Below are 26,121 nucleotides of genomic sequence, written 5' to 3'. Positions count from 1 at the left end.
TCTACTCTGCCAACTTCTTCCTTATGAAGGTTGAGACTACACTAAATCAACATTCTCCTCACTTCTGGAACTTGGCTTTGTGCCATTTCATGATTTGTCCTGGAATCTGTAATAGAGTTTATCTGTTTTGGCAGACTCTAGCACATTTTTACAATGATATTACTTATTTTCCTCTCCTTTATCCTCACCTAAATAATTCCTTTCTTCTTTCCACTCTCAAGGTTATAAAATCCCATAAAAGACTCTATCTTCGTGATGTAAAGTACTACTCTGACTTTCCTCCTATCATTTTCTTTAGTTTTTATTCCTCCTCCTTACTTCCTTGTGTCTCTTTTCTTGTTTCCTTCTTTCCCTCCCTGCCCTTCTTCTTCCTCCTTTCCTTTCTGAATTTTACAAATACTGAGGGCCAGGACAGGCTTTCTGTAGATCAGAGCAAAGAAGCTGCTGCTATCCCAGGAGCAAATTCCCCACAAACAGGTGGTGTGTGTCACATGACTGGCAATTCCTTTCCAGTTGCACATCAGAACCCAGTTCTGTTTCTTTGGAACAACGTACTCCACCTTTTTTCACTGCCATGGTCCAGGCATGAGTCCCATCCTACCAAGTTTCTTTATATATGTGACATTTTATTTTTCTCATTGTGTAAAAACTCAAGTTCTATTTTATATTACCTGTACTTTGTGCACTGGTGTAGAGGCCATAACTACTTTTTTTTTTTCCCAACCCTTTTCTACTTACTTTTTCCAGAGAATTATGGGATGCCGCTTCGGCTACTGCTTTTCTTCCAGTGTCATATCTGATATCCTCTGTGGTATAAAGTTTTGTGAGCACTTTTTTTCACTGTTGTCCTCTCCATTTTTATTTTGTCATCCCACCCTCCCACTGACTCCCAACACACCACACACCCACACACCCACACACACACACCATTCCCATTTTCAAATTGAAGTTCTCTTAATTCAGTTAACATTGCTCACAGAAAACATTCCCTTCAATCTTCTGAGAAGCACTGTGTTCCAGTTCAAGAACATATCATCCCCCCATCATTAGACTGTGAGCAACATAAGGTCAGGTACCATGACTTCTTGGAGTCTGCCCCAGAGCCTACCACCTTCCATGAGACATGGTAAGCAGTTGGCACATACTTCCTGGTAGATTGAGTCAGTCATGGGTCTCTTCTTGGATGTCTTTTTCCATCATCCTTATAAGAATTATTCACCTACTCTAAATGGAATTTTCAATTTCCCTTTTTATTCCCAAAGCAGAATCCAAGCCGCCATAAGCTTCCCTTAGCATACTGTAATTACTTATAACAGAGTAAGATGCAGACCCATTTAATGAGAAAAAAACAAAACAAAACAAAAAAAACCCTGATTTTTATTTCAAACGAACAGGATTCTAGTCCTAATGCTGTCATTGACTATGCAAGCTTGCACATGTCATTCCATCTATTACTTTATTTATAAGCAATGACATAATGTTTATTCACTGTAAACCCTCTTAAAAGGAGACCGTACATTTTTTTTAAAGTACTTGAGGTAGAAATAAGGTAAATTTCCCTGACCCAGGGGTCTAAATGTGAGATGAACTATTTGATAAGAAAAAGAATTTGTTTGAATTTGCTTTCTTCAATATTCTGAAGAAATATTAGTCCTGGTCATTGTCTGAACATCTTTCTTGACCTCTCACTGGCAAGATCAAAAAAAGTCCCCGTTTTAAAACTTTCAGCATAGGTGGTGTGGTCTGGAAGAAATTCCCAGAGATAATAGTCACCCTCTCTTTCAAGAAATGCTGCTTCACTAACACTCAAAATGGCCCAGAGAATATAAATGCATGAAAAGTACAGGCATCAACAACTCTGAGTCAAAAAGTGACTCAGAAGTGTCAGACTCAGTATGAAGAAATTATAATAATACTATAATGACTTTCAGTTATGTTTGTGTGCATTGTAGTGATATAAAAAAGTTCGTTTTCTAAATAAGTCTAAATAAGCTCTTTAAATAAGAATGAAATTTTAAAATATGTGATAAGAAAGCATGGTGATAGTTGAATTGGCAGTATTTTTTTCTTTCTTAATGGTGCCTAAAATAATGACGTGCCACACAATTGATAGTGCCTTAAAGTCAATAAAATAAGATAAATATTTCAGAGACTATAAAAATGAGAAAGCAGTTCCAGCTCAAGATATTCATAATCTGGAAGGGGGAATAACAAGCATAAAGAATAGTAGAAGTGAGGGAAAATACACTAATTGTCCCCCAAAGAGTTACAAACAAAAAGATTTGGATATTTAAGGGAGGAAGAGATCACATTAGGAAAGGTTCCATGGAGGAAGTAGCCTTTGAGAAGGGCCTCGAAAAACTGATAGGATTCCAACTGGCAGAGATGGAACAGAGTAAGAATAATAGAGAGCAAGAAATCAGCTGCAGGAAAATGGGCATTTCTAGAGAATGGTGAATAGCATATTTTGATTCAAGGGTTTGTTAACGTTTTCTGGCTTTAAGAATTTTATGAAAACTATGAACCCAATTCCTAGAAATAAAAGCACAAATTTCATAATCAAAAGGTTTTTTGCATACTGTTTCTGGGGATTTCCCATTTACAGGTAGCATAAGAGAGAGGAGGGGAAAGCAGCCTTGCAGGACACCCCATGAGAAGCTGGTGCAGGTGACCAAGGCAGCAGAAGTCCCTTTTCTGAAGGAGAAATTTGGATCTGACTGCATTTGGGAAGAATGGCTAAGAGAAATTGTAGCAAGGGCCAGGGGGACACATCCAGTCCACTCATCCAGAGATTAAAAGAGCTGAGATACACTTGAGAATCATTTCTAGCTGACTGGATGATATAGGCTTCCAACTGATGGTATGATGGCTAAAAAATGAAATGAATGGGAAATGAAATGTATGGGTTTAAAAGTATGCCAGGGCCTTACTGGGGGGAGCTTGACTACCGCCACTGTATTTTATGCTTAATTCGAGAAGTAATGGGACATGATGCAGATTTCTGAGGAGAATGAATGTTCAGAGCTGTGGTTTAGGAAAATCAATCTTCAGGATTATAGGTGTGTGAGAGGCCAGGGGAGACCATTTAGGAGTTCATTGCAGTTAGTTTTTATATCCTTCAAATACATTCTATTTATTCGGTTCCCCTTCTGTCCTGGCCACCCACTATTTGGCAGAGCCAGGCCTTTAGTAAGCATTTGGTGGTGCTTGCTGAATTGAAAACCACAAATTTACTTTGTGAAGGTCCCCTTGCAACTTTGTAATGGTCCCCTCACCAGGTGGCACCATTACAGCATTACTTACAGAGCAGACTTCCTTCTATATGCACAGTGCTTCCAAGCAGAAAGGCTGTGTTTCTTTGAGGGAATTCACCTTCTGGGGACAATCTAGAGGTGTGGGGTTGGGGAGGGGGGTGGAGGGAATGGTAGCTGGGATTAAAGATTCAAGAATATTCTTTTTTGTATTGTACATCAACTATCCCTCAACTTTTACAAATATTCCTTTTGTACTTCTATATATCATTTCTTATTGTAGCTGAGACTCTTGGCTGAATTTCTATTCCTAGGCATATAAATGGAGAAAGATGCTTAGGAAAACCTGCCTTTTCAAAGATGCAAGCAGTTTTCCGTCTTGCAAGGAGTATTAGACTCAAATATATCTGGGGAAGAACTGTCCCTTAGTTTTGGGAATACTTCTAGGTGAGCCATTTCATTATACATATCAAGCAAAGACCATACTCTGGTGATACTGAAGCCACATAAAACTGCATATTTAGGTTGTAGGCCGGTTTGCATCTCTTAGAGAAATAACTATTTCTCTAGAACAGACTTTAGTTGTACCACGCTAAAGTTGTAGCTTATTTCTATGAAGTTGTATGTTTTCATTTTGAGATTTAGAGCTAACCCTGAGAGATTTCCCAATGAGAGATAGGAGTGCCAGAAACAGAAGGAGTTGTGATGACTTACATGCAGCATTGCGCTGGGCTCAGACATAAAGTGCAGCACAAAGCTATGGGGGGAGGGGGTGGGAACCATCACCTCACTGCCACACATCAGCAGTGCTCTGACAAACTCCCAAGTACTGGAAGACTTGGAAATAATGGTAGACAAGATCCTTAGTGCATTCTAATGGGTATCAATATAATTTGAATTTGTTGAATAAGTGATGAGTAATCAGGTTTATGCAAAGATTTCAATTCAGTGTAGGAAATACTCTGGAGGCCCCAGGAGAGAAAGGGTGTATCAGTTCAGGCAGGGTCATTTCTTCTTTGTTACTTTTTGAATTTAAAAGTCTCATTATCTTTTAGCTCAGTGATTCTTACCTTTTTACTTAATTCTTACCTTTTAGAATTAAGTTAAAACAATAGATCTTCTCTCTAGAGAATATACATACACGATTTTGCATTCAATTTCAAGGGGCTATGGCCCCCTGAAATTCATAGTGACCCCATCCATGAGTCCCAGGTTATAAATCTCACCTGAAACTCACTCATCAGAAGCATTACAAAGGAGAAATGCCAGAGGAGAGTGGGGAATCTGGAGAAAGGAGGAGGTGGGAGAGAAACCTGTGCTGTATCCCTCTGAAATGCTGATGCAGGTCACTAAAGAAAGCTGAAAAATTGCTTTATCTGGGGAGATTTTTATCTATCTGGACTTGGAAGGAATAGCTAGAGAAATTCCAGGAGCCCTGGGCTAAAGGACTGATGACCATTTAGGATGGTAGGCATAGGAAGAGGAACTGAATTGGCATCAAGGGTTAAAAGCCTCAACCAGACATTTCTACAGGTGCTAAAGAGCTAAGCTGCCTTGAGATTCATGTCACTCTCTGCGGAATCTGAGCTACAGGGAACAGGAAAGAGGCACAAGAATGGAGCTGTGTCAGGGAATATCTGGGGACATCAGCTTCTTCCTCTCAAGAAGCAAGTCCAGAAGACCATCTCCTCTGTGCCATTATTGAATTATCACCCACTAGACTCTGAGAAGGGTCACTAACCAAAACCTGATCTGCAATTACTTGTTCCAACTGAGAAGATGAAAAGTGAGTAAAACTAACATTTCTTCCTGTTCAGGACTCTTAGACTCTTGATTGGGGAAGTAAGGGATTTCCTTCTCTGAAGAAGAAATAATAGAGCAATTAGCGGAGTGGTTCCCATCTAGGGTTCTTTAAGTCAGAAGATCTGGATTAAGTCCTGGTTCTGCCAAGTACTAGCTGTATGACCTTGACCAAGTCTTGGAGACTGTTTTTGGAACTGTTAAGTGAAAATAATAATAGTGCCTGCTTCATAAGGTTGTTGGGAGATAAAATTGGGCACAGTGTCTGGCACACAGTAAGTGCTCAATAAATGATAGCTATCATTGTTGTTATTGGTGCAGAATGCTGGAACTGTAACAGGAAACTATCTTCCAGCCCTCAGGGACACTTCCCCACTAATATACTTTAGCTGCCCTCTCTAGGGCCCTGGCACATATTCCCCAACCACTGCACAACTCAAAGCTTCCTCTGGTCATCCTATGTGTACAGAGCTGGCTTTAAGTCCTTTTTGACCCATAACTACATGACATTTATGAAGAAAGTCCATGTCAGCTTGGGAATCTCATCATCCCCTTGACTATCTTGAATGATAAGAGTTTTAGGTAGGGAAGGATTATACTAAACAGGAGCTTCTAGGACCTTCCCTAAGTAATTGTATTTTCCCAGAGGAGCCAGTCACCACCATCACCCCCTATCCCAAGAGAACTATAAGAAAAAACTAACATTTGCACAAGACTTCCCAAGGATCTTAGATATTTTTCTCCTCAACAATTTTTGTCCCCATTTTACACAGGCAGAAACTAAGCCTCAAGCAAGGAAGCAAGTCTCAAACGTTTACTCATTTACTGTTGGAACTGAGATTCAATGCCAGTGCTCTTTCCATCTCTCTGCAACAACCAGCAGCAAGAACACACACAAATACATAGCACACATACATACATATGCAGATATGCAGGTGCAAGTGCACACACACACACAGAACCCCAGCTCATTCTTCTCCCAGATTTTGTTTGGAGCAGCCTGGAAAATCTCCAGTGCCCAAGGGAGCAGACTAGAGCTGATGTCAATCTAAGCTCCCGGGGGAGCATTCTCCACAAGAGGCCTGAGGCAGTTTTTGTGGTTTCCTTTGTGATATGTCACTCTACTGCCAGAGATTCCAGGCAATCCCTCCTGAACAATACCCCTTCCCTAACCCTCCCATGGAACAAGTGTCATGCCTACCATTCCAGGACTCAGATTTGGAAATCATCTCCCAGGAGCCAGGTGCTTCACTGAAAATAAGTCTCCTGCACATCTGGATTTCTAGCTACTAAAAACCCTTGTTAGTTTGGGAGTCTCAACACGTACCCTCTCCAGCTTGAGGTGAAGGTCCAGGTCGGAAATGACAGCAGGTAGAGTTGGCAATGCATGTCCCAATCAGGGCAGGGACAGTCAACTCCTTGGAACCAGAGGCAAGAAGAAAGGAGGAAAGGCATGGTCCCTGTAGTTGCCACTAAGCCTGTGTCCATGCAGTGGGTCCAGAAGCCCCACCCTGACATCGCCCTAGTACCAGTCAGCAAGGAGGGGAGATGACGCCTCTTTATTAAGGTTAACACCAAGGAAAGCACTGAGAAGGGATACACGGAGGAGGAGAAAGGGCACATAAAGTCACCACTTGAGGAAGGAGCCTCAGGGCAGCCACATGCTCCGTGCCCTGGTTGTGGGGGTGAAAGAGGAGAGGAGAGGGGAAAGCGCCGTGAGAGCCTGGGCCTCACAGAAGGGTCTGAAGCTCCCTGAACCTAACACCAGAGCCACAAGCCCTGCCCCTCAGGGCTCACACACTACTACACAGGTCGGCACACATAACGCACACAAGACATTATGGAGGCAGCACCAAGAGGCAGCGGGCAGGGAAGTGTTGACAGGAAAAGAAAACTGAAGTTAAGCAGGTATAGCCAGAAGAGAGACAGTTTTTGGCTGCGGCCCCCAAGAGTCCCTCAGCGTCCCCTAAGTCTGGGCTGTTGCTGAGCATCCCCAAGTCTCTGCCTGTGAACTGGGCTCTTTGTTCTCTAAGCCTCAGTGAGTGGATAAAACAATCCCAGATGAAGTCAGTGACAAGGCAGGATCCACTCTGCATGCAAAATCCTAGAGGCTGAGCTATTATGTCTTCATGCACATTGATAGCCAGCTCCTCCCAGCCCAGAGGCCCTTGGAACCCCATTCACCCAGACTCCCAGGGCTGCAGTTCCCTCCTCAAGCTTCTTTTACCAATCAGCAGCCGCAGAGATCTGTGAGGGGGAGAGGCTTCTGCAGAATGCTGAATAACTTGGATTTCATCAGAAGGGTAAATTTTCTGTTAGCCAGAACAGAATACCCCCAACTCCTTAATTTCTAGGTAAATTGTTAGAGATTATTTGCCAGAGTCCTAGATAAGTCCTTTTTCAGAATAGAAAAAGCAGAATTTTATTTACACAACTCAGGGGTTCTCCTGTTGGCTGGAGAGGGGGAAAGGGCAGGGTAGGGGATTGGATGGGGGTCCAGAGATGGGCGCTTCCTCTCCCACAACCTCACCTTTCCGCAGTTTGCTACGTCTCGCTTGGTCAGGCAGAAAGAATTCTTGATGCTCCCAAAGTCCTTCACCCTATAAATGCTTCCTCGAGGGAGTCTCTTCCGCCTGACCCGCAAGAATAGCGGTCGGAGTGAAGCATGTTGCACCGCGCGGTTCAGTCCTCTCGCGTCATGCGCTCGGAAACCCCAAGCCAGCCCGGGAAAGTAGTGCCCCCTCAGAGTCCCCTCACAGAGAGGCCTCTCCCTCCAGCTGCAGCAGGGTAATGTCGGGCAGATCGAGGGGCTCCACAAGTGGCCTGTCCCCCACAAGGAGGCCAGCACAGGGGCTCTCGGGGCGCTCACAGTGACTAGTGGGTGTGGCGGAGCTGGGAATCTCCTTCTCTTCTGAATCGTCGTCCTCCTCGTCCTCAGGATCGCGACCCAGCAAACCGCTGTCCCCGATCCCAAGCGAAGGGGTCTCCGGCTCTTGGGGGGCGCCCGGGAAGCTCCCCTTGCCGCCGACCACGCCCAGGCCACCCTGGCGGGGCGCGGTGGTCATAATCCGGCACATGGAGACGATGGCCCGCTGGTTGGCGCACACGTCGTCCGAGAGCACCTGGATGTGCGAGGCCTGCTCGTCCAGGGCCCCACGCATGGCCCTCACGTCCTCAAACAGGGCCTGCAGCTGGGCCTTGAGGTGCTCCATCAGCTCCTTCATGCCGCCGTTGTACTCCCCGGAGATCACGTCCCCCACGGCCGGCACCGTGGACACCTCCAGAGGTGCCGGCATGTCGCCGCCGTCCTTCGTCATGATCTCCAGCAGACCGTCCTCCATTGAATGGCAGAAGCGGGCGGTGGCGGCTCCGGGTCCGGTCCAGCCCGGCCTCGAGGTGGGGGGAAGGTACGGGGAGGGGGAGAGGTGCCCGGAGGGGCTGGGAGGAGCGGAGGTAAGAGGAGGCTCCCGAGAGGGGCGGGGAGCCGACGTGAGGAGGTGAGTCTCGGGCGGAGGGTGCGGGCAGGATCGGGAGGCCGGGAAGAGCCTGCGGGACGAGGATCGCGCTACAGTTGCAGGGCCGGCGTCTCTCCGGCTCGCCACGGGGCGAAAGCGCCCTGCCTTACCTAGCCTCCTGAATTGCACCCGTGTCAGCTCCGCCCTCTGGGCGCCAAGAGCGGCAAGTGCCTGCGGGTTCCCTGGGTCACAGAAGCGCTCGCACAGGCGCTCAGGTCGAGGCAGAGGCCAGTAGCGGGTCGAGCTCGGGACTCCCCTCGGCCATTAACGGGCAGCGCCAGCGAGTGTGGTTGGAAGTGACAAGGGCGGGTCTCCCAGCCGAGCCGCGGATGCTCCTCTGTTTCCGAGGCGACGCACGGCCCTTAAATGACGTGTGTCTCCATGGCAACCAGGAAGTGGAGAAGAAAAGGGAGGATGGTTGGGAAGCTGCAGTGGGGCTCTGGAGTCTGAGCTAGCGGGCGAAGCGGGAGGGGAGGGGACGCTGCAGTGGCCTCAGCTGAAAGAGCGTGTGGCTGCAATGTTTAATAGGGAAGCATGAGAGAGCAGTTTGCTGCATAAATCCCCAGGTCGGGGAGACATCGTCCCTCCCCTAGCCTGGGTGGTAGACACTGAGCGCGACTGCCTTGGAAGGATTTTCACCCGCCCGAAATCCTTTCTCTGAGGATGACGTTAGAGCCGGTCCTGCTTCTCTGTCCTCCAGCAGGGAAGCAGAGCGGGTAGCGAGGCCGACCCTATTACCCAGACTAGAGCTGGGGCGCGGTGGCGCCCTGGAGCCGGCCCCGCCCGGCCTTAGAGGTGCAGAGGCGCGGGAGGGCACTACGGAGGTTTCCGCCACTCCCTTCTGCTGCAGTAAATCAGCCCTCGTTGTAGGTAAGGTAGTACAGGAGCCGAGAAAAGATGGAATTCCCTCCCATATGAGACCCAGCACGGTGAGGCAAAGCGCTTCAGTTTTGAGAAAGAAAGCTCCGTAAGAACAGAGATTTTTGTCTCCTCCGTGTCCTCCAGCACGGAATCCCCAGCACCTAAAATAGAACCTGGCGCGTAGTAAGTAAATGCTCAGTACGTTTGTTGAATGAATAATTTAACAAGAACCACTGGGTCCCATTCCCTCATCCATTACTCTCCAGCTCACAGGTAGTGGATTTTAGGAGACCTGAATTCAGTTTTGTTTCTTCCATTTATTAGTTCAGAGACCCTGAATAAATCATTTTCCTGATCTGTTAGGGGATTGGACTGGGTAATATTGGGTAATATTATTTCTAACTCTGAATAACACTGCATCAGCTCACAGTTGAAAGGGCGAACTGTCGACAATGTGTGGAAGGGATGGGGAGGAGGGATTATGTAAGGGTAATTCCCCCTCAGCAGGCCCACCACCCAGGTACAGACATACACTGAGTGTCTCAACCTTTGTGACAATGCCTTTCCCTTTTTGAGGAGCGGAGTCAGGACTCCTGGGAAAGGGAAAGGAGGAGGAGGAAGAAAAATTGAATTTAATACATTTACAGATGACTTCAGATTGCAAAGCAAACAATACCTGGGCAGCAGCATATTAACTAATAATGACCTTAGTAAATTGGAGAAGCCAAGTGTTCAGAAACCAAAATGAAGTTCACAAGAAGAAGTAAATCTGGGGAAGAGAAAAGCTGTATCATTTCAAGATGGGGAAGAGCTAGGTATGGGTGTTTCGTATACTAGTGGTTCAGTGATAGCAAATGTGTTACCTTGAGGTTTCCCTGCTTGCATACTGGGGAGTGGGGCTGGCCCAGAGAAACTTTTCTGGCACTAAAAAACTCTTTGGCTTATTCCTTGTCTTACTGCTATTAAAATAGAAACAAGTGGGGAAATATCCTAAACAGCAAAATGTTTAATCAAAGGCAGTGTTGATACAATAAAGTATTATGCAGCCATTAGAAATTTGATTTCCCAAAACAAATATATGGAGAAATTTTTAAAACCTATTGTATTTTCTATGATTCAATCCTATTTGCTTGCTCATTCCATCCTTCCTCCGTTCCACAGACTTGTGACTCTCACCTCAGTTATCACTCCCACCTCCACCATGTGTCCCACAGGTTATTCCTAAAGCTCAGGAGAAGACAGAAATGCTTTTCCTTGGTTTCCCTAAGCAGAGCCAAAGTGCGCTGGTATTCACGAAAAGACTTTACCAAAAAGGAGCTGTAGGAAAACTAGAAACAGACAAGACACACCAAAAACAGCGGAGCTTACACAGTATAAGTTTATAGCAAGCATATTCTCAGGGCTTATGGATTCAACCCTGCTGTTCGTCTTTCCCTGGAGACTTTTGCTATAGTCAGAAAAGACTGGCATGATTTTCAGATTTTTTGCCTGGGTCTGTTACTTCACATCTCTTGACCAGCACTTCACATGGATGATTTCACCTTGCCAGCTCCCTCACTCTTCAGATAGGCCCCTGCCTTCTACCTACAAGAACTGACCCTGTTCCCAACACAGGGCCTCCCATCTTAGCCTTAACCTTACATTAAACATAGCCCCCATACAGTAGGAGCTGGGTTATGCCATCATACAAGGCCCTTTGCCACTCTTGTTGCGGATACCATGTATGTCAAGGCTTTCAGCATAAGATTACATCATGCTCCCCAGAGACGCTGGCATGAGGTATGCTGAGAGTACAGGGGTCTGAGCCTAGAGGGAGGGGAAATTATTGGAGAAGCATGAAAGAATATGGGAAACAGTGCAGAGATCAAGGGGTGTGGCTGATCCAGTCAAGTTCCAAGTCAGACATTGGAGAGCCAAGGGTAGGTGGGATCTGGAGTGTGGACTAGTACCAAGACTTGAAAATACAAGGAGACAATTGGCGCCTCAGATTCAGAACCAGATAATTTTAGGAATTCTCTGTGAAATTGAGACAAGGGGAAATAGGAGAGGTCTAGTCTCAGAAAAATAAGGGGGACAGATGCAGAGAGTGGAGCAGAGCCTCAGTCAGCTGTTTGGGTTACAGTGCTGGGCCCTCTTGGAAGCCAGGGCCCTGGGGTTTGTTAATTGGGTCCATCCCCAAGCTGAATGGGTAGGTACTCTGGCTATATCACTAGAGTGTTCAGACACAGCAAGAAAAAATAAGCCCTATGCACTCCTCTTCTGCTTCCTGCCTTTTTCTTTTCCTCTGGGAATCACCTTAGCTGTTCTATTCCTTCATCCCAATCTCATCAGCTCATGGGGGGAAGAGACTCCATGCTGCATAGATAAAGGTCTCCATCAGGTACACCTAGTTCCAAACCTCAAATTGTCACTAAAATTGTGATTCTTAGTAGTCTCTGCCATTTTCCTCTGTCTCGTGTCTAGTTTATCTCCAGTGTCTATTTTATATAGCTGGTGTACTTTTTGCACTATAAATCCAGCAATTGTAATAAAGATGCTCGCTTGACTCAGATCTAGAATGATGGTCAAAATCAAGGAACAGCTGACTGCTGCACCATAGGTCCGCAATCCCAGACAGTACTCCCCAAATGTAAATTTTATGAAGCTGAGCTGCCTTGTGGCCCATCTCAGCATGATATCACATTCAAAAGAAACACATCTAATAACAAAAAAGAATTAAAAAGCAATTGAGATTTTTATTATGTCTCTGGAAAAACTCTAAAGGGGTTTACATTCTTAGCACAGAGCAAAACATCTTAAACTTCTCTTCTCTCCTTCTCTATTCATCTCGCTCATGTGACCATAGCTGTTGCTGCCCTTCTCTCTCCTCTCTCCCCCAACACCCCCAAACTTTCTCTCAAGCCTGGCCCTTGTTTCTTCACTCCCCCACCCCCTTTACTTCTTGAGTGTATTCTTTTTCTCTTCTGCAAGAAGAAACTCCTTGTCCTTGTTTCAGCTCCTTTGATTCTGTTCCTCAGTTCCCTGATCTGCACAGGTACCAGGAGCCCCAGCTGTCAGTGACAGGGGTCTCCTTCCAAGAGGGTAAGAAAGACTGAGAGGCTGAGAATACTCACATTATTGTGGATTTTGTCTGTCACATAGACTAAATTTTCTCATCATGAGAGGGTGGGTGGCCTGATGTTACAGCCAACCTGCTTTGCTCATCTCCTCCACACTTGTACAGAGAAATGGGCATGGCCATTTGCAAAGATCCGAAATCCATATAAGCCTCTGACTGGAGAGGGGGTCCAACTGTTCACACACTCAGGAGTCTCTACTGTCACAGATATGGTCATGAGGTGAGACACACACACACACACACACACACCCCTCACTTAAGCCCAGAGCTGGGCTTTCAGTTGCTTGCTTTGTGCCTTCAACCTAATTTTAGGAATCCTAAAGGCCACCCCTCCCCATTTCTTTTTCACTCATATTAACTTTACTCAGAGCAAGAATACCAGGGGACCTTCCGACTTCTCATGCAGTCTGCACTTCCACTGAAAATAGCCTGTCATTTCAATTAAACCTGCTTTGCTTGTTTTCACACTACTTCCCCTTTCTTCATTGCCCACTGCAACAGCTTTTCTTGTATCAACACTTGCAAAGGGTTTTTCCGCTTTCAGTGCATGTTTAGTCATTTATCCTGTGCCACTCTGGACATGACTAGTTCCTGTCCAAGTGTCGCTGGGCAGTTGGCCATAGCCACAGACATTCCAAGCTCTGGAGCCACCCATGACCTCTGGTGCAGGGCCTGGTGCACCCTCCTCATGCATCCTCTCCATATATTTTTCTGCCCCCAGAAAGTTGCCAATAGCTCAGGGCCTGGTTTGTCCCCAAGTCAGGATCCTCATCAGGCATGGATAATGCTGCACCACCTGAGAACACCCACAATTTCTGGTGCCATGGGGCAATTTTGCTTGGCAAATTGCCTCTCCCAGAGTATCAGTCAAATTTGGAGGAAATTATGTCCAAGTATCTGGGCAGGGTATGGACTGTGGTATGCCTGCCTCAGACTTCTCTTCCGTTTAAAAGAATTTTTAGAAATTTAGTTCCTTAATACTGACTTATGCAAATTTCTAGGCCCCTTCTCACCTGTCATATCTTAAGGAAGTCTGTGGACAATATATAAAAATTTTTTCAGGTCTCACTCTTACTAATGCCTCTACTTATGCTCTCTCCAGACTTCTCAAAGGCCCTAAAAATACTATCAAAAGTGGTTCCTACCACTTCCCTTTTGCTATGAGGTGGTATTCCAAGAGCCAACAAGGCACTGTCAGCTGCCCTAGTAGAGCAACCACTGTGAGGGTGCACTATGGTTCTGTTCAACACACACAACTACACTAGTATTCATGATTATGTCATGAACAGGGTCCCCCAAAAGTAATCCACATCTTCAAAGGACTGCAGAGGTGCTGCATCTTAGGCAGAAGTGAGGAGGAGGGCCCTTTCTCCAACTTTTTCACCAAGACCCTGAAACCCCTGTTTTAGGAAGTCTTACATGAAAGCAGCTCCATCTTCTGTGGTCAACTACACATTCACGGTTTATAGACACAATGCCTGCTTTATTTGTTTTAAGGCACTAGGATCCCCTTCACTCTGGAATACTCTAGTCCCTCTACTTTGCTTTATACATCTCCACAGCCATTACCATCTGTGATACTGTATTTTTACTTGTTTGTTTATTCATTTATGTATTTATTTATTGTCTTTCACCTCCAACTAGGTGTAAGATCCATTATGGCAGAGGTTTGGTTTTGTTCACTGCAATATCTCCAGCGCTAGAATAGTGCCTGGCACCTGGGAGATGCTCAATAAATATATGTTGAATAGATGAATGAATGAAGCCTGAATCCATACCTAGAAAAAGAAACATCTCCCTTAAGGACACATAGCCTGCAGAGCTCCAACTCTGCCTTATCTTAGAGAGCAGGTTATCTTTGGTTTTAGCCATCTACTTTGATGATCTATGGCTTATGTTCACAGAGTTAAATGGCCCATTTACTGGCTTTCCTTGTACGAAGGAATACTTACTGTAAGACACATGGAAGTCCCCACCTCTTGCAAGATAAAAAAGTGCTTGTAGCTTTGAAATAAGAATTATCACCTAGCCACCCACTGGAACCCCCAGCAGCATATTCCACCATCAAAGTGGCAAAGAATGGGGCCAAGTTTTAGTCAAACTTCAAGGTCAGAGGACTGCATGCTCTCCCCTCCCCTCAAATGTTTGAGAATGGGATGATGCCAAGCCTGTATCCCCATCCTGTATGTCACAGAGAAGAACTCCTGATTTATACCCTTATTCTACTAGAGACAGGCTCAGAAAAAGTACCCTGCTACTGGTTATAAGATTGGTAGCTAACTGAGAAGGGATATTATGAAGAGAAAGGTTACTGTGCTGTAAAGCTAGGGTTTCTCTTCCCTTTGAGTTCCTGAGCTGATAGGCTAGTAATTTAGTGTAATGTTAGCCCAGGGTACTTTATACTATAATAAAATTGAGGCCTTTTTGTCCTCTGCTTATGCCTTCCCTATTTCTGTTCTATGACCAAACCAAAACAAACAAACAAAAAGTCTCCACATTGATCAAATATATAACAAAGGAGATATAAAGATCAGTTTTTCCAGGATAGTAAAATCAAATTAAAAACCAAACATCAAACCTGGATCAGAAAAACAGTATTCCAGGGATTGAGGTTAGTTTTAAACAACCTAAGTAGGACAATTTCAACAAGAACTTGCTGAATTGGGCGATTGGGATTGACATGTATACACTGATGTGTATAAAATTGATGAAAAAAAAAAAAGAACTTGCTATTCTCAGCAGTGTTATCTGGGTCTCCAAGAAGCAGAGGGCAATTTCACTGGTAGTTGCCTGGATAAAATGCATTAAACTGGGACTCAGTTCCCCTCAGAGGGTGATCCTGAGTCACATACCCAATCTCGTATTCATCCTAGCTCATCCATCACCATATCACACATCCTTCCAGTTTTCATGTATTATTAAAAATCAATTCCCTCTTACCAAGGACATTAGTGGCTTTTGCTGCTCAGCAGAACAATGAGTACCGTCCAAGACACTTGCAGGTGTGAAAGACAATAAACTGCTCACAATTTTACATTACTAGAACATTGAAATCACTGGTGTTTCAATTGTAATGAGATCTCTGGGACATAAGCCCTCTCTGCTTCATACTTGTGGATTTTTATTAGTGTTTCAGGGATATTCTTTTCATAAAAAAGAGTGATTGAGGAGACAAGTTCAATGCAGATGGAGATGGAGCATGGAGATGATACCAGGGCTATAATTTGAGTCTAAAGTCTAAGGGAAGAAAGGAAATAATCAACAAAGGTGAGAGAGAAGGAAAAGCTAGAAGGAGATTCTCCATAGATTTTAAACTCTGAAACAAACCAGCACAGAGGGTAGAGGGCAGCATCATACCCTGATTCCACTATGAGGACAAGAGGCAGGATGAAGCATTTAAGTAAGATTTCTTAAAGGACTTCTTGAGAGTGCTGGATCCGTGAGAGGAAGGAGCTTGCCTTTCCTTTCCAGGAGGACTTGAAAACTGGGAGAGTCTTACTTGTCTGAGTTTAGCTTGGAAAGAAATAGATTTATTTACCCTTGAGACCAGCTCTGTGATATTTTGGCACCCCACTGCCCACATTTGAAGCACAGACCCAAAGCTGAAAGAGTCCTGAAGCAATTGTGTATTTTTCAAAATAGGAAGATTTACAGTAATCTCTGATCCCATAGACCATTCTCTAATCCATTCCCTTCTCCCTTTTCTATAGGCAATGCCATCCTTCAGGCCCTGGTTATCTCATGCCTGGAGGATTGGGACAGTTCCACTTTCAGCCTTTCCTCTGCCCCTCCCCTCTCTCCTCCCTGTAAATCCCTCTCCTCACAGCATTTAGAAGAATCTACTTAAAATTCACATTTAAGCCTTCTCACAAACCAGCTTAAAATATTCCAAAGGCTTCCCATAGCTTCCAGCTTCATTTTTTCCCACCTCTTTCTGCCTCACTGTTTGCCTTCTAGATGCACATACACCCAGCACAATTTCATGCCTCCCCACCTTTAGTCATGCTGTTCTCTAAGTTTTCTCACCTTTTTCTCCCTTTTCTTTTTTAAAAATATATTTATTTATAAAAGTTTCAATAACTACATAACAAAATAAATATGAATAATGCTTCTTTTCTTTTTTTTTAATTTTTAAATTTTATTTTATTGATTTTTTTATACAGCAGGTTCTTATTAGTCACCAATTTTATACACATCAGTGTATACATGTCAATCCCAATCGCCCAGTTCATCACACCACCCCCCCCCCCCCGCAGCTTTCCCCCCTTGGTGTCCATACATTTGTTCTCTGCATCTGTGTCTCAATTTCTGCCCTGCAAACCGGTTCATCTGTACCATTTTTCTAGGTTTCACATATATGTGTTAATATACAATATTTGTTTTTCTCTTTCTGACTTACTTCACTCTGTATGACAGTCTCTAGATCCATCCACGTCTCAACAAATGACCCAATTTCGTTCCTTTTTATGGCTGAGTAATATTCCATTGTATATATGTACCACATCTTCTTTATCCATTCGTCTGTTGATGGGCATTTAGGTTGCTTCCATGACCTGGCTATTGTAAATAGTGCTGCAATGAACATTGGGGTGCATGTGTCTTTTTGAATTATGGTTTTCTCTGGGTATATACCCAGTAGTGGGATTACTGGATCATATGGTAATTCTATTTTTAGTTTTTTAAGGAACCTCGATACTGTCCTCCATAGTGGCTGTATCAATTTACATTCCCACCAACAGTGCAAGAGGGTTCCCTTTTCTCCACACCCTCTCCAGCATTTGTTGTTTGTAGATTTTCTGATGATGCCCATTCTAACTTGTGTGAGGTGATACCTCATTGTGGTTTTGACTTGCATTTCTCTAATAATTAGTGATGTTGAGCAGCTTTTCATGTGCTTCTTGGCTATCTGTATGTCTTCTTGGGAGAAATGTCTATTTAGGTCTTCTGCCCGTTTTTTGATTGGGTTGTTTGTTCTTTTAATATTGAGCTGCATGAGCTGTTTATATATTTTGGATATTAATCCTTTGTCCGTTGATTCATTTGCAAATATTCTCTCCCATTCTGAGGGTTGTCTTTTCGTCTTGTTTATGGTTTCCTTTGCTGTGCAAAAGCTTTGAAGTTTCATTAGGTCCCATTTGTTTAGTTTTGTTTTTATTTCCATTACTCCAGGAGGTGGATCAAAAAAGATCTTGCTGTGATTTATGTCAAAGAGTGTTCTCCCTATGTTTTCCTCTAAGAGTTTTATGGTGTCCAGTCTTACATTTAGGTCTCTAATCCATTTTGAGTTTATTTTTGTGTATGGTGTTAGGGAGTGTTCTAATTTCATTCTTTTACATGTAGCTGTCCAATTTTCCCAGCATCACTTATTGAAGAGACTGTCTTTTCTCCATTGTATATCCTTGTCTCCTTTGTCATAGATTAGTTGACCATAGGTGCGTGGGTTTATCTCTGGGCTTTCTATCTTGTTCCATTGATCTACGTTTCTGTTTTTGTGCCAGTACCATATTGTCTTGATTACTGTAGCTTTGTAGTATAGTCTGACGTCAGGGAGTCTGATTCCTCCAGCTCCGTTATTTTCCATCAAGACTGCTTTGGCTATTCGCGGTCTTTTGTGTCTCCATACAAATTTTAAGATTTTTTTGTTCTAGTTGTCTGGAAAATGCCATTGGTAATTTGATAGGGATTGCATTGAATCTGTAGATTGCTTTGAGTAGTATAGTCATTTTCACAATATTAATTCTTCCAATCCAAGAACATGGTGTATCTCTCCATCTGTTGGTATCATCTTTAATTTCTTTCATCAGTGTCTTATAGTTTTCTGCATACAGGTCTTTTGTCTCCCTAGGTAGGTTTATTCCTAGGTATTTTATTCTTTTTGTTGCAATGGTAAATGGGAGTGTTTCCATAATTTCTCTGTCACATTTTTCATCATTGGTGTATAGGAATGCAAGAGACTTCTGTGCATTAATTTTGTATCCTGCAACTTTACCAAATTCATTGATTAGCTCTAGTAGTTTTCTGGTAGCATCTTTAGGATTCTCTATGTATAGTATCGTGTCATCTGCAAACAGTGACAGTTTTACTTCTTCTTTTCCAATTTGTATTCCTTTTATTTCTTTTTCTTCTCTGATTGCCGTGGCCAGGACTTCCAAAACTATGTTGAATAATAGTGGTGAGAGTGGACATCCTTGTCTCGTTCCTGATCTTAGAGGAAATGCTTTCAGTTTTTCACCATTGAGAATGATGTTTGCTGAGGGTTTGTCTTATATGGCCTTTATTATGTTGAGGTAGGTTCCCTCTATGCCCACTTTCTGGAGAGTTTTTGTCATAAATGGGTGTTGAATTTTGTCAACAGCTTTTTCTGCATCTATTGAGATGATCATATGGTTTTTATTCTTCAATTTGTTAATATGGTGTATCACATTGATTGATTTGCGTATATTGAAGAATCCTTGCATCCCTGGGATAAATCCCACTTGATCGTGGTGTATGATCCTTTCAATGTGTTGTTGGATTCTGTTTGCTAGTATTTTGTTGAGGATTTTTGCATCTCTGTTCATCAGTGATATTGGCCTGTAGTTTTCTTTCTTTGTGACATTTTTGTCTGGTTTTGGTATCAGGGTGATGGTGGCCTCATAGAATGAGTTTGGGAGTGTTCCTTCCTCTGCAATTTTTTGGAAGAGTTTGAGAAGGATAGGTGTTAGCTCTTCTCTAAATGTTTGATAGAATTTACCTGTGAAGCCATCTGGTCCTGGCCTTTTGTTTGTTGGAAGATTTTTAATCACAGTTTCAATTTCATTACTTGTGATTGGTCTGTTCATATTTTCTATTTCTTCCTGGTTCAGTCTTTGAAGGTTATACCTTTCTAAAACTTTGTCCATTTCTTCCAGGTTGTCCATTTAATGTCATAGAGTTGCTAGTAGTAGTCTCTTAGTATGCTTGGTATTTCTGCGGTGTCTGTTGTAACTTATCCTTTTTCGTTTCTAATTTTATTGATTTGAGTCCTCTCCTTCTTTTTCTTGATGAGTCTGGCTAATGGTTTATCAATTTTGTTTATCTTCTCAAAGAACCAGCTTTTAGTTTTATTGATCTTTGCTATTGTTTTCTTTGTTTCTATTTCATTTATTTCTGCTCTGATCTTTATGATTTCTTTCCTTCTGCTAACTTTGGGTTTTGTTTGTTCTTCTTTCTCTAGTTGCTTTAGGTGTAAGGTTAGATTGTTTATTTGAGATTTTTCTTGTTTCTTGAGGTAGGCTTGTATAGCTATAAACTTCCCTCTTAGAACTGCTTTTGTTGCATCCCATAGGTTTTGGATCGTCGTGTTTTCATTGTCATTTGTCTCTAGGTATTTTTTGATTTCCTCTTTGATTTCTTCAGTGATCTCTTGGTTATTTAGTAACGTATTGTTTAGCCTCCATGTGTTTGTCTTTTTTACGTTTTTTTCCCTGTAATTCATTTCTAATCTCATAGCACTGTGGTCAGAAAAGATGCTTGATATGATTTCAATTTTCTTAAATTTACTGAGGCTTGATTTGTGACCCAAGATGTGATCTATCCTGGAGAATGTTCCATGTGCACTTGAGAAGAAAGTGTAATCTGCTGTTTTTGGATGGAATGTCCTATAAATATCAATTAAATCTATCTGGTCTATTGTGTCTTTTAAAGCTTGTGTTTACTTATTTATTTTCATTTTGGATATCTGTCCATTGGTGTAAGTGAGGTGTTAGAGTCCCCCACTATTATTGTGTTACTGTCAATTTCCTCTTTTATAGCTGTTTGCAGTTGCCTTATGTATTGAGGTGCTCCTATGTTGGGTGCATATATATTTATAATTGTTATATCTTCTTCTTGGATTGATCCCTTGATCATTATGTAGTGTCCTTCCTTGTCTCTTGTAACATTCTTTATTTTAAAGTCTATTTTATCTGATATGAGTATTGCTACTCCAGCTTTCTTTTGGTTTCCATTTGCATGGAATATCTTTTTCCATCCCCTCACTTTCAGTCTCTGTGTGTCCCTCGGTCTGCAGTGGGTCTCTTGTAGACAGCATATATATGGGTCTTGTTTTTGTATCCATTCAGCCAGTCTATGTCTTTTGGTTGGAGCAGTTAATCCATTCACGTTTAAGGTAATAATCGATATGTAGGTTCCTACGACCATTTTCTTAATCATTTTGGGGTTTTTTTTTTTTTTTGTAGGTCCTTTTCTTCTCTTGTGTTTCCCACTTAGAGAAGTTCCTTTAGCATTTGTTGTAAAGGTGGTTTGGTGGTGCTGAATTCTCTTAGCTTTTGCTTGTCTGTAAAGCTTTTGATTTCTCCATCGAATCTGAATGAGGTCCTTGCCGGGTAGAGTAATCTTTGTTGTAGGTTCTTCCCTTTCATCACTTTAAGTATATCATGCCACTCCCTTCTGGCTTGTAGAGTTTCTGCTGAGAAATCAGCTGTTAACCTTATGGGAGTTCCCTTGTATGTTGTTATTTGTCGTTTTTCCTTTGCTGCTTTCAATAATTTTTCTTTGTCTTTAATTTTTACCAATTTGATTACTATGTATCTCAGCGTGTTTCTCCTTGGGTTTATCCTGTATGGGACTTGCTGCACTTCCTGGACTTGGGTGGCTATTTCCTTTCCCATGTTAGGGAAGTTTTCGACTATAATCTCTTCAAATATTTTCTCTGGTCCTTTCTCTCTCTCTTCTCCTTCTGGGACCCCTATAATGTGAATGTTGTTGCGTTTAATGTTGTCCCAGAGGTCTCTTAGGCTGTCTTCATTTCTTTTCATTCTTTTTTCTTTATTCTGTTCCGCAGCAGTGAATACCACCATCCTGTCTTCCAGGTCACTTATCCTTTCTTTTGCCTCAGTTATTCTGCTATTGCTTCCTTCTGGTGTAGTTTTCATTTCAGTTATTGTATTGTTCATCTCTGTTTGTTTGTTCTTTAATTCTTCTAGGTCTCTTTTAAACATTTCTTACATCTTCTCAATCTTTGAGTCCATTCTTTTTCCGACGTCCTGGATCATCTTCACTATCATTATTCTGAATTCTTTTTCTGGAAGATTGCCTATCTCCACTTCATTTAGTTTTTTTTCTGGGCTTTTATCTTGTTCCTTCATCTGGTACATAGCCCTCTGCCTTTTCATTTTGTCTATCTTTCTGTGAATGTGGTTTTTATTCCACGGGCTGCAGGATTGTAGTTCTTCTTGCTTCTGCTGTCTGCCCTGTCTCCCTTTCCTTTTCTTGGACCTTTGTTAACTGTGAAATAGAGGACAAATACATAAAAGTAAATAAACATACATGTACAATTTAATGAATAATCACTCTACCCAGATCAAGAAACAGAGTACTGCAGTCATCTTTCCTCCCCTCCCCAATGTCCCTCACTGCTATGCTGGAGTCAAAACTCCCTCCCTCCTGTGGGTAACCACTGCCTTGATTGCCATGATGATAATTGTCTTGCTTTTCTTTATATTTTATCATATATTTATACAGTGCTAAAAATGTAGTGTTATTTTGCCTGTTTTTGAACATTATATGGATAGAATCACAATGAATTCGTTCATTTGAACTTTATATGAATGGAACCATACAATTTATTATTTTGTGTCTTGCTTCTTTTTCACAACATTATATTTGTAAAAGTCATCAGTGTTTTGAGGATACCTGTGTGTTGTTTATATTTATTTTTCTACTGTATTCCATTGCATGAATATACTGCAACGTATTTGTCTGTATTCTACTGCTGTATTCTACTGTTGATGGACCTTTCAGTTGTTTTAAAATTTAGGATATTACTATTGTTACTAATGCTCTAGTACATATCTTTTGTTGCACATAACGAGTTTTTCTAAAGTTTATACATACAGATGGACTTGCTGAATCATAAGGTATGAGCTTCAGCTCTATTAGAAAAGATCAACTTATTTTCAAAAGTGGTTGTAATGATTTACACTTCACCAGCAGGGTAAAAGTTCTCATGACTCCACATTCTCTCCAACATTTGGTATAGTCAGACTTTTAATTATAAATTTCTCTCAGATATAGTAATCCCAAGTGTCTAGACTGTGCCTGGCTTATAGTATGCATGCATTAAATATTTGTTGAATAAACTAATATTTCTTAATTTCCAAACGTGGGAGTTTTCTAATTCTCTTTTTGTTATTAAAACTTAAATCCATTGTAGTTGAAGAACACTTCCTGTTCAATATCAACCTTTGGAAATTTGTTGAAATTTTTCTAATAGACAAGGTGTTTGCAATTGTTATGTATATGCATCATGGAAGAATATGTGTTTTGCTTTTGTTGGATGCAAGGTTTAGAGACACCCATTAGCACAAAATTTAAAACAAATTTATAAATTGTTTATTAAAAATTTTTATATCCTAAGTGATTTTTTTCTATACGTATTACAAATTACTAAGAAGAGGTTTTTATAATCTTCCACTATGTTTGTGAATTTATTCTTCTGATAAATTTTTTGTAGTTCTGATAATTTTTGCTTTATATATTCTAGTGCTATGTTATAGGTATAATTTAAATTTTTGAATTGACATATTTTCCTGGTGAATGGAATGGTTTTCATTATTGGGCAGTGTTTTTGTTCACTGATAATGCTTTTTGCCTTAAAGTCAATTTTGACTGATGTTAATATAGCTACACCAGCTTTCTTTTGAATGGGGTGCATATCTCCTTTTCCATTTCTCTACTTTCAACTTCCTAAGTTTTAAGTGTATTTCTGACAGATAGCATGTAGTCACATTTTGTTTTGTTTTGCTTTTTTTCCATTTTGGCAGCCTTTGTCTTTTATCTAGTGCATTTAATGCAGTTATATTTAATATTAATAATTTGGATTTAAACCAAATTTGTGGACTTATCTATTTCTCATTTCTATTAGGTTTTGCCTCCTATATTTTGGAGGATCTTTTATTATATATTTTACAATTTAGGATTGTTATGTCCTTTTGCTGAATTGACCACTTTATCATTATGAAATGGCCTTACTTTATTCCTAGTAATATCCATTGCTGTAATATTTACTTAGTCTGATATTCATGGAGCCATTTCAGCTTTCTTAAGTGTTTGCATGGTATATATTTTCTATTTTTTTCTTTTGTCATATCTGTGCCTTTACATTTCAAGTAGGTTTCCTATAGACAGAATGTACTTGAGTCTTACTTTTTATGTAACCTGACCATCTCTACCCTTTAATTGGGATGTCATTTATACTTATTATAATTATTAATAAGATTGGATTTCCATCTATCATCTTGCTATTTTGTTTCTGTATGTCTCATCTGTTCTTTGTTTCTTTTTTCTTATTTCCATTCCAATGTTTAGACTAAGTGAATTTTAAAATGATTTTTTTACCTTGGCTTTTGGCATTTTAGTTCTTCTTCCTCTTTTCTCTTTGTTTTGTTTTGTTTTTATTGCTTTAGAGCCATTCTTTCCAACAGAATTTTCTGTGAAGATGGAGTTCTATGTCTGCATTGTCCAGTATGGTAACCACTAGCCACATATGACTATTTAAGACTTGAAATATAGCTAGTATGACTAAGGAACTGAATTTTAAATTTTTTTCTAATTTAAATTTTAATAGCCACATATGGTGAGTGGCTACTGTATTGGACAGTGCAGTTCAAGAGTTTACAATATACACCCTTATCTTGTCACAGTGCAAGAAACTTACAAAGACATACTTTCATTTCCTCCCTTATGTCCTTTGTGGTTTTGTTGTCACACTTATTACTTCTACATAAGCTAAAATCCCAAATGCACTTTAATTATTTTTACTTTAATCATTTATCTTTTTAAGAGATAAAATTTGAGAAAAATATTTTACCAAGTATTTATCATTTTTTGTACTCTCTATTCCTTTTTGTTGATCCAAATTTTTCATGTTGTTTTTTTCTGCCTGAAGAACTTCCTTTAACATTTCATCTTTTGTTTGTTTAAAATGGTCTTTAGTTGAGGTCTATCCCAATGAGGCTTTTTCTGTAAACCTACATCATTGGAAACGCCTCACGGAGTTAACTGTGGTTTCCTTTACTCATAGAACTACCTGTTAGATCAGTGGGGAAGAACTACAAGACAGAGCTGCCAACTAAACTATGAAAAACCTAACAGTCAAACTTTTTTTTATCTTCAGTATTTGCATATCCCAACGATCTCTATGTACTGTTCTAGGGTGTGATGGTTTAGGAGTGAATACGATTTGAACCTAATACATTTTTAGAGGGTGTCAAATTCAGAAACAGGCAGATCCATCTCCTGACCCTAAACATGGTCCTAAAGTAAATTGCTTGAGGAAATTGGATCCCAAAGATTACAAGTGGGGAATTTTGAAGTATGTCCATATTCCACTGGAGATCAAAGAAGCCCAACTAAAAGAATTGTGGGCTGACTCACATGACAACTTCTTTTTGAAAAGGCTATTTTATCTTGAAGATTATGAGTTTGGAGGAACTAAGGTGATTGGCAGTGGAAAGAATCAGAACATGTGAAATTCCTTAAAAATTTATTGACAAATAATTTTGCCTATGTTACACAAAATAGAATAAAAAACCCTTTACACTTTGTACAGGAAAAAAAATGGTCTTTATTTCATCTTTATGTGTGACAGGTATTTTTGCTGCATAAAAAATTCTAGGTCAACCTTGTCTTCTGCCTTGCTTAGCCGTTATAAGAAATCAGCTGTCATTATTTTCTTTGTTTTTCTGTAGTGGGGGATGGCAAACTTTCCTGTAAAGGTTCAGGTAGTCTTTTAGGTTTTGCAAGGCATATAGTCTCCATTGAATCTAGTCAACTCTGCCAAGGTGGCACAGAAGCAGCCATAGCAAATACATAAATGAATGCATGCGCTGTATTCCAACTAAACTTTAGTTACAGAAACAAGAGGTGAGCCAGATTTGACCCATAGCCATAGTTTGCCAATCCCTGCTCTATATGTAACTTGTCTTTTTTATCTAGCTGCTTTTAGAATATTTTCTTTATCCTTGGTTTTTAGAAGTTTGATTATTATGTGCCTTGGCATGGTTTTCTTTAAGCTTATTATGCCTGGATTTCATTGAGCTTTCAAACTTGGAATTTTTAGCCATTATTTCTTTAAATATTCGTATAGCCCCCAGTTCTTCTGAAACTTCAGTTACATGTATGTTAAACTGCTTGATATGTCTCACAGATCACTTTTACTCTGATCCTTTCTTTTTCAGTCTTTTTTTTCCTCTGCTTCATTTTGAATAGTTTCTATCTCTGTCTTCAAGCTCTCTAATCTTTTCTTCTATAGTCTATAATTTGCTATATTTCTCCTTTGAAAATTTTAAATTTTATTCATTTTTAAATTTTGATACTCCTCATTTTTTTCAATATTAAACTTTAAAATTTGTGCCAAATTGTCAAAGTCTTACTTTGACTCACAATAATATTATACATATGTAAACTCAGCACAATTACAAAATAAAGTTGTTTACTTAAACAATATAGTTCTCCTCTAATAAAGATAGCTTTAGGGCTTCCCTGGTGGCGCAGTGGTTGAGAATCCGCCTGCCAGTGCAGGGGACACGGGTTCGAGCCCTGGTCTGGGAAGATC

At 41.1% G+C, this 26,121-nt stretch overlaps 1 protein-coding gene and 1 long non-coding RNA gene across 2 annotated transcripts in view; both read right to left on the bottom strand.

The window, feature by feature from the left end:
- The window catches only part of LOC309609347, a 165,311-nt gene that overhangs the window by 31,654 nt on the left and 107,536 nt on the right, over positions 1 to 26,121 (bottom strand). The gene's annotated exons all lie outside the window — the stretch shown is intronic.
- CCDC184 (coiled-coil domain containing 184) lies at positions 492 to 26,034 on the bottom strand. The gene has a single exon (XM_082350659.1). The coding sequence runs from the start codon at positions 8,390 to 8,392 to the stop codon at positions 7,805 to 7,807; it is 588 nt and encodes a 195-aa protein (XP_082206785.1). The 5' UTR covers positions 8,393 to 26,034; the 3' UTR covers positions 492 to 7,804.

This window comes from Balaenoptera borealis (genome assembly GCF_965194805.1).
Source record: "Balaenoptera borealis genome assembly, chromosome: 13".
Taxonomy (NCBI): Eukaryota; Metazoa; Chordata; class Mammalia; order Artiodactyla; family Balaenopteridae; genus Balaenoptera; species Balaenoptera borealis.
Note: the sequence above shows the minus strand (reverse complement) of the source record. Positions and strands in the feature narration are given on the sequence as shown.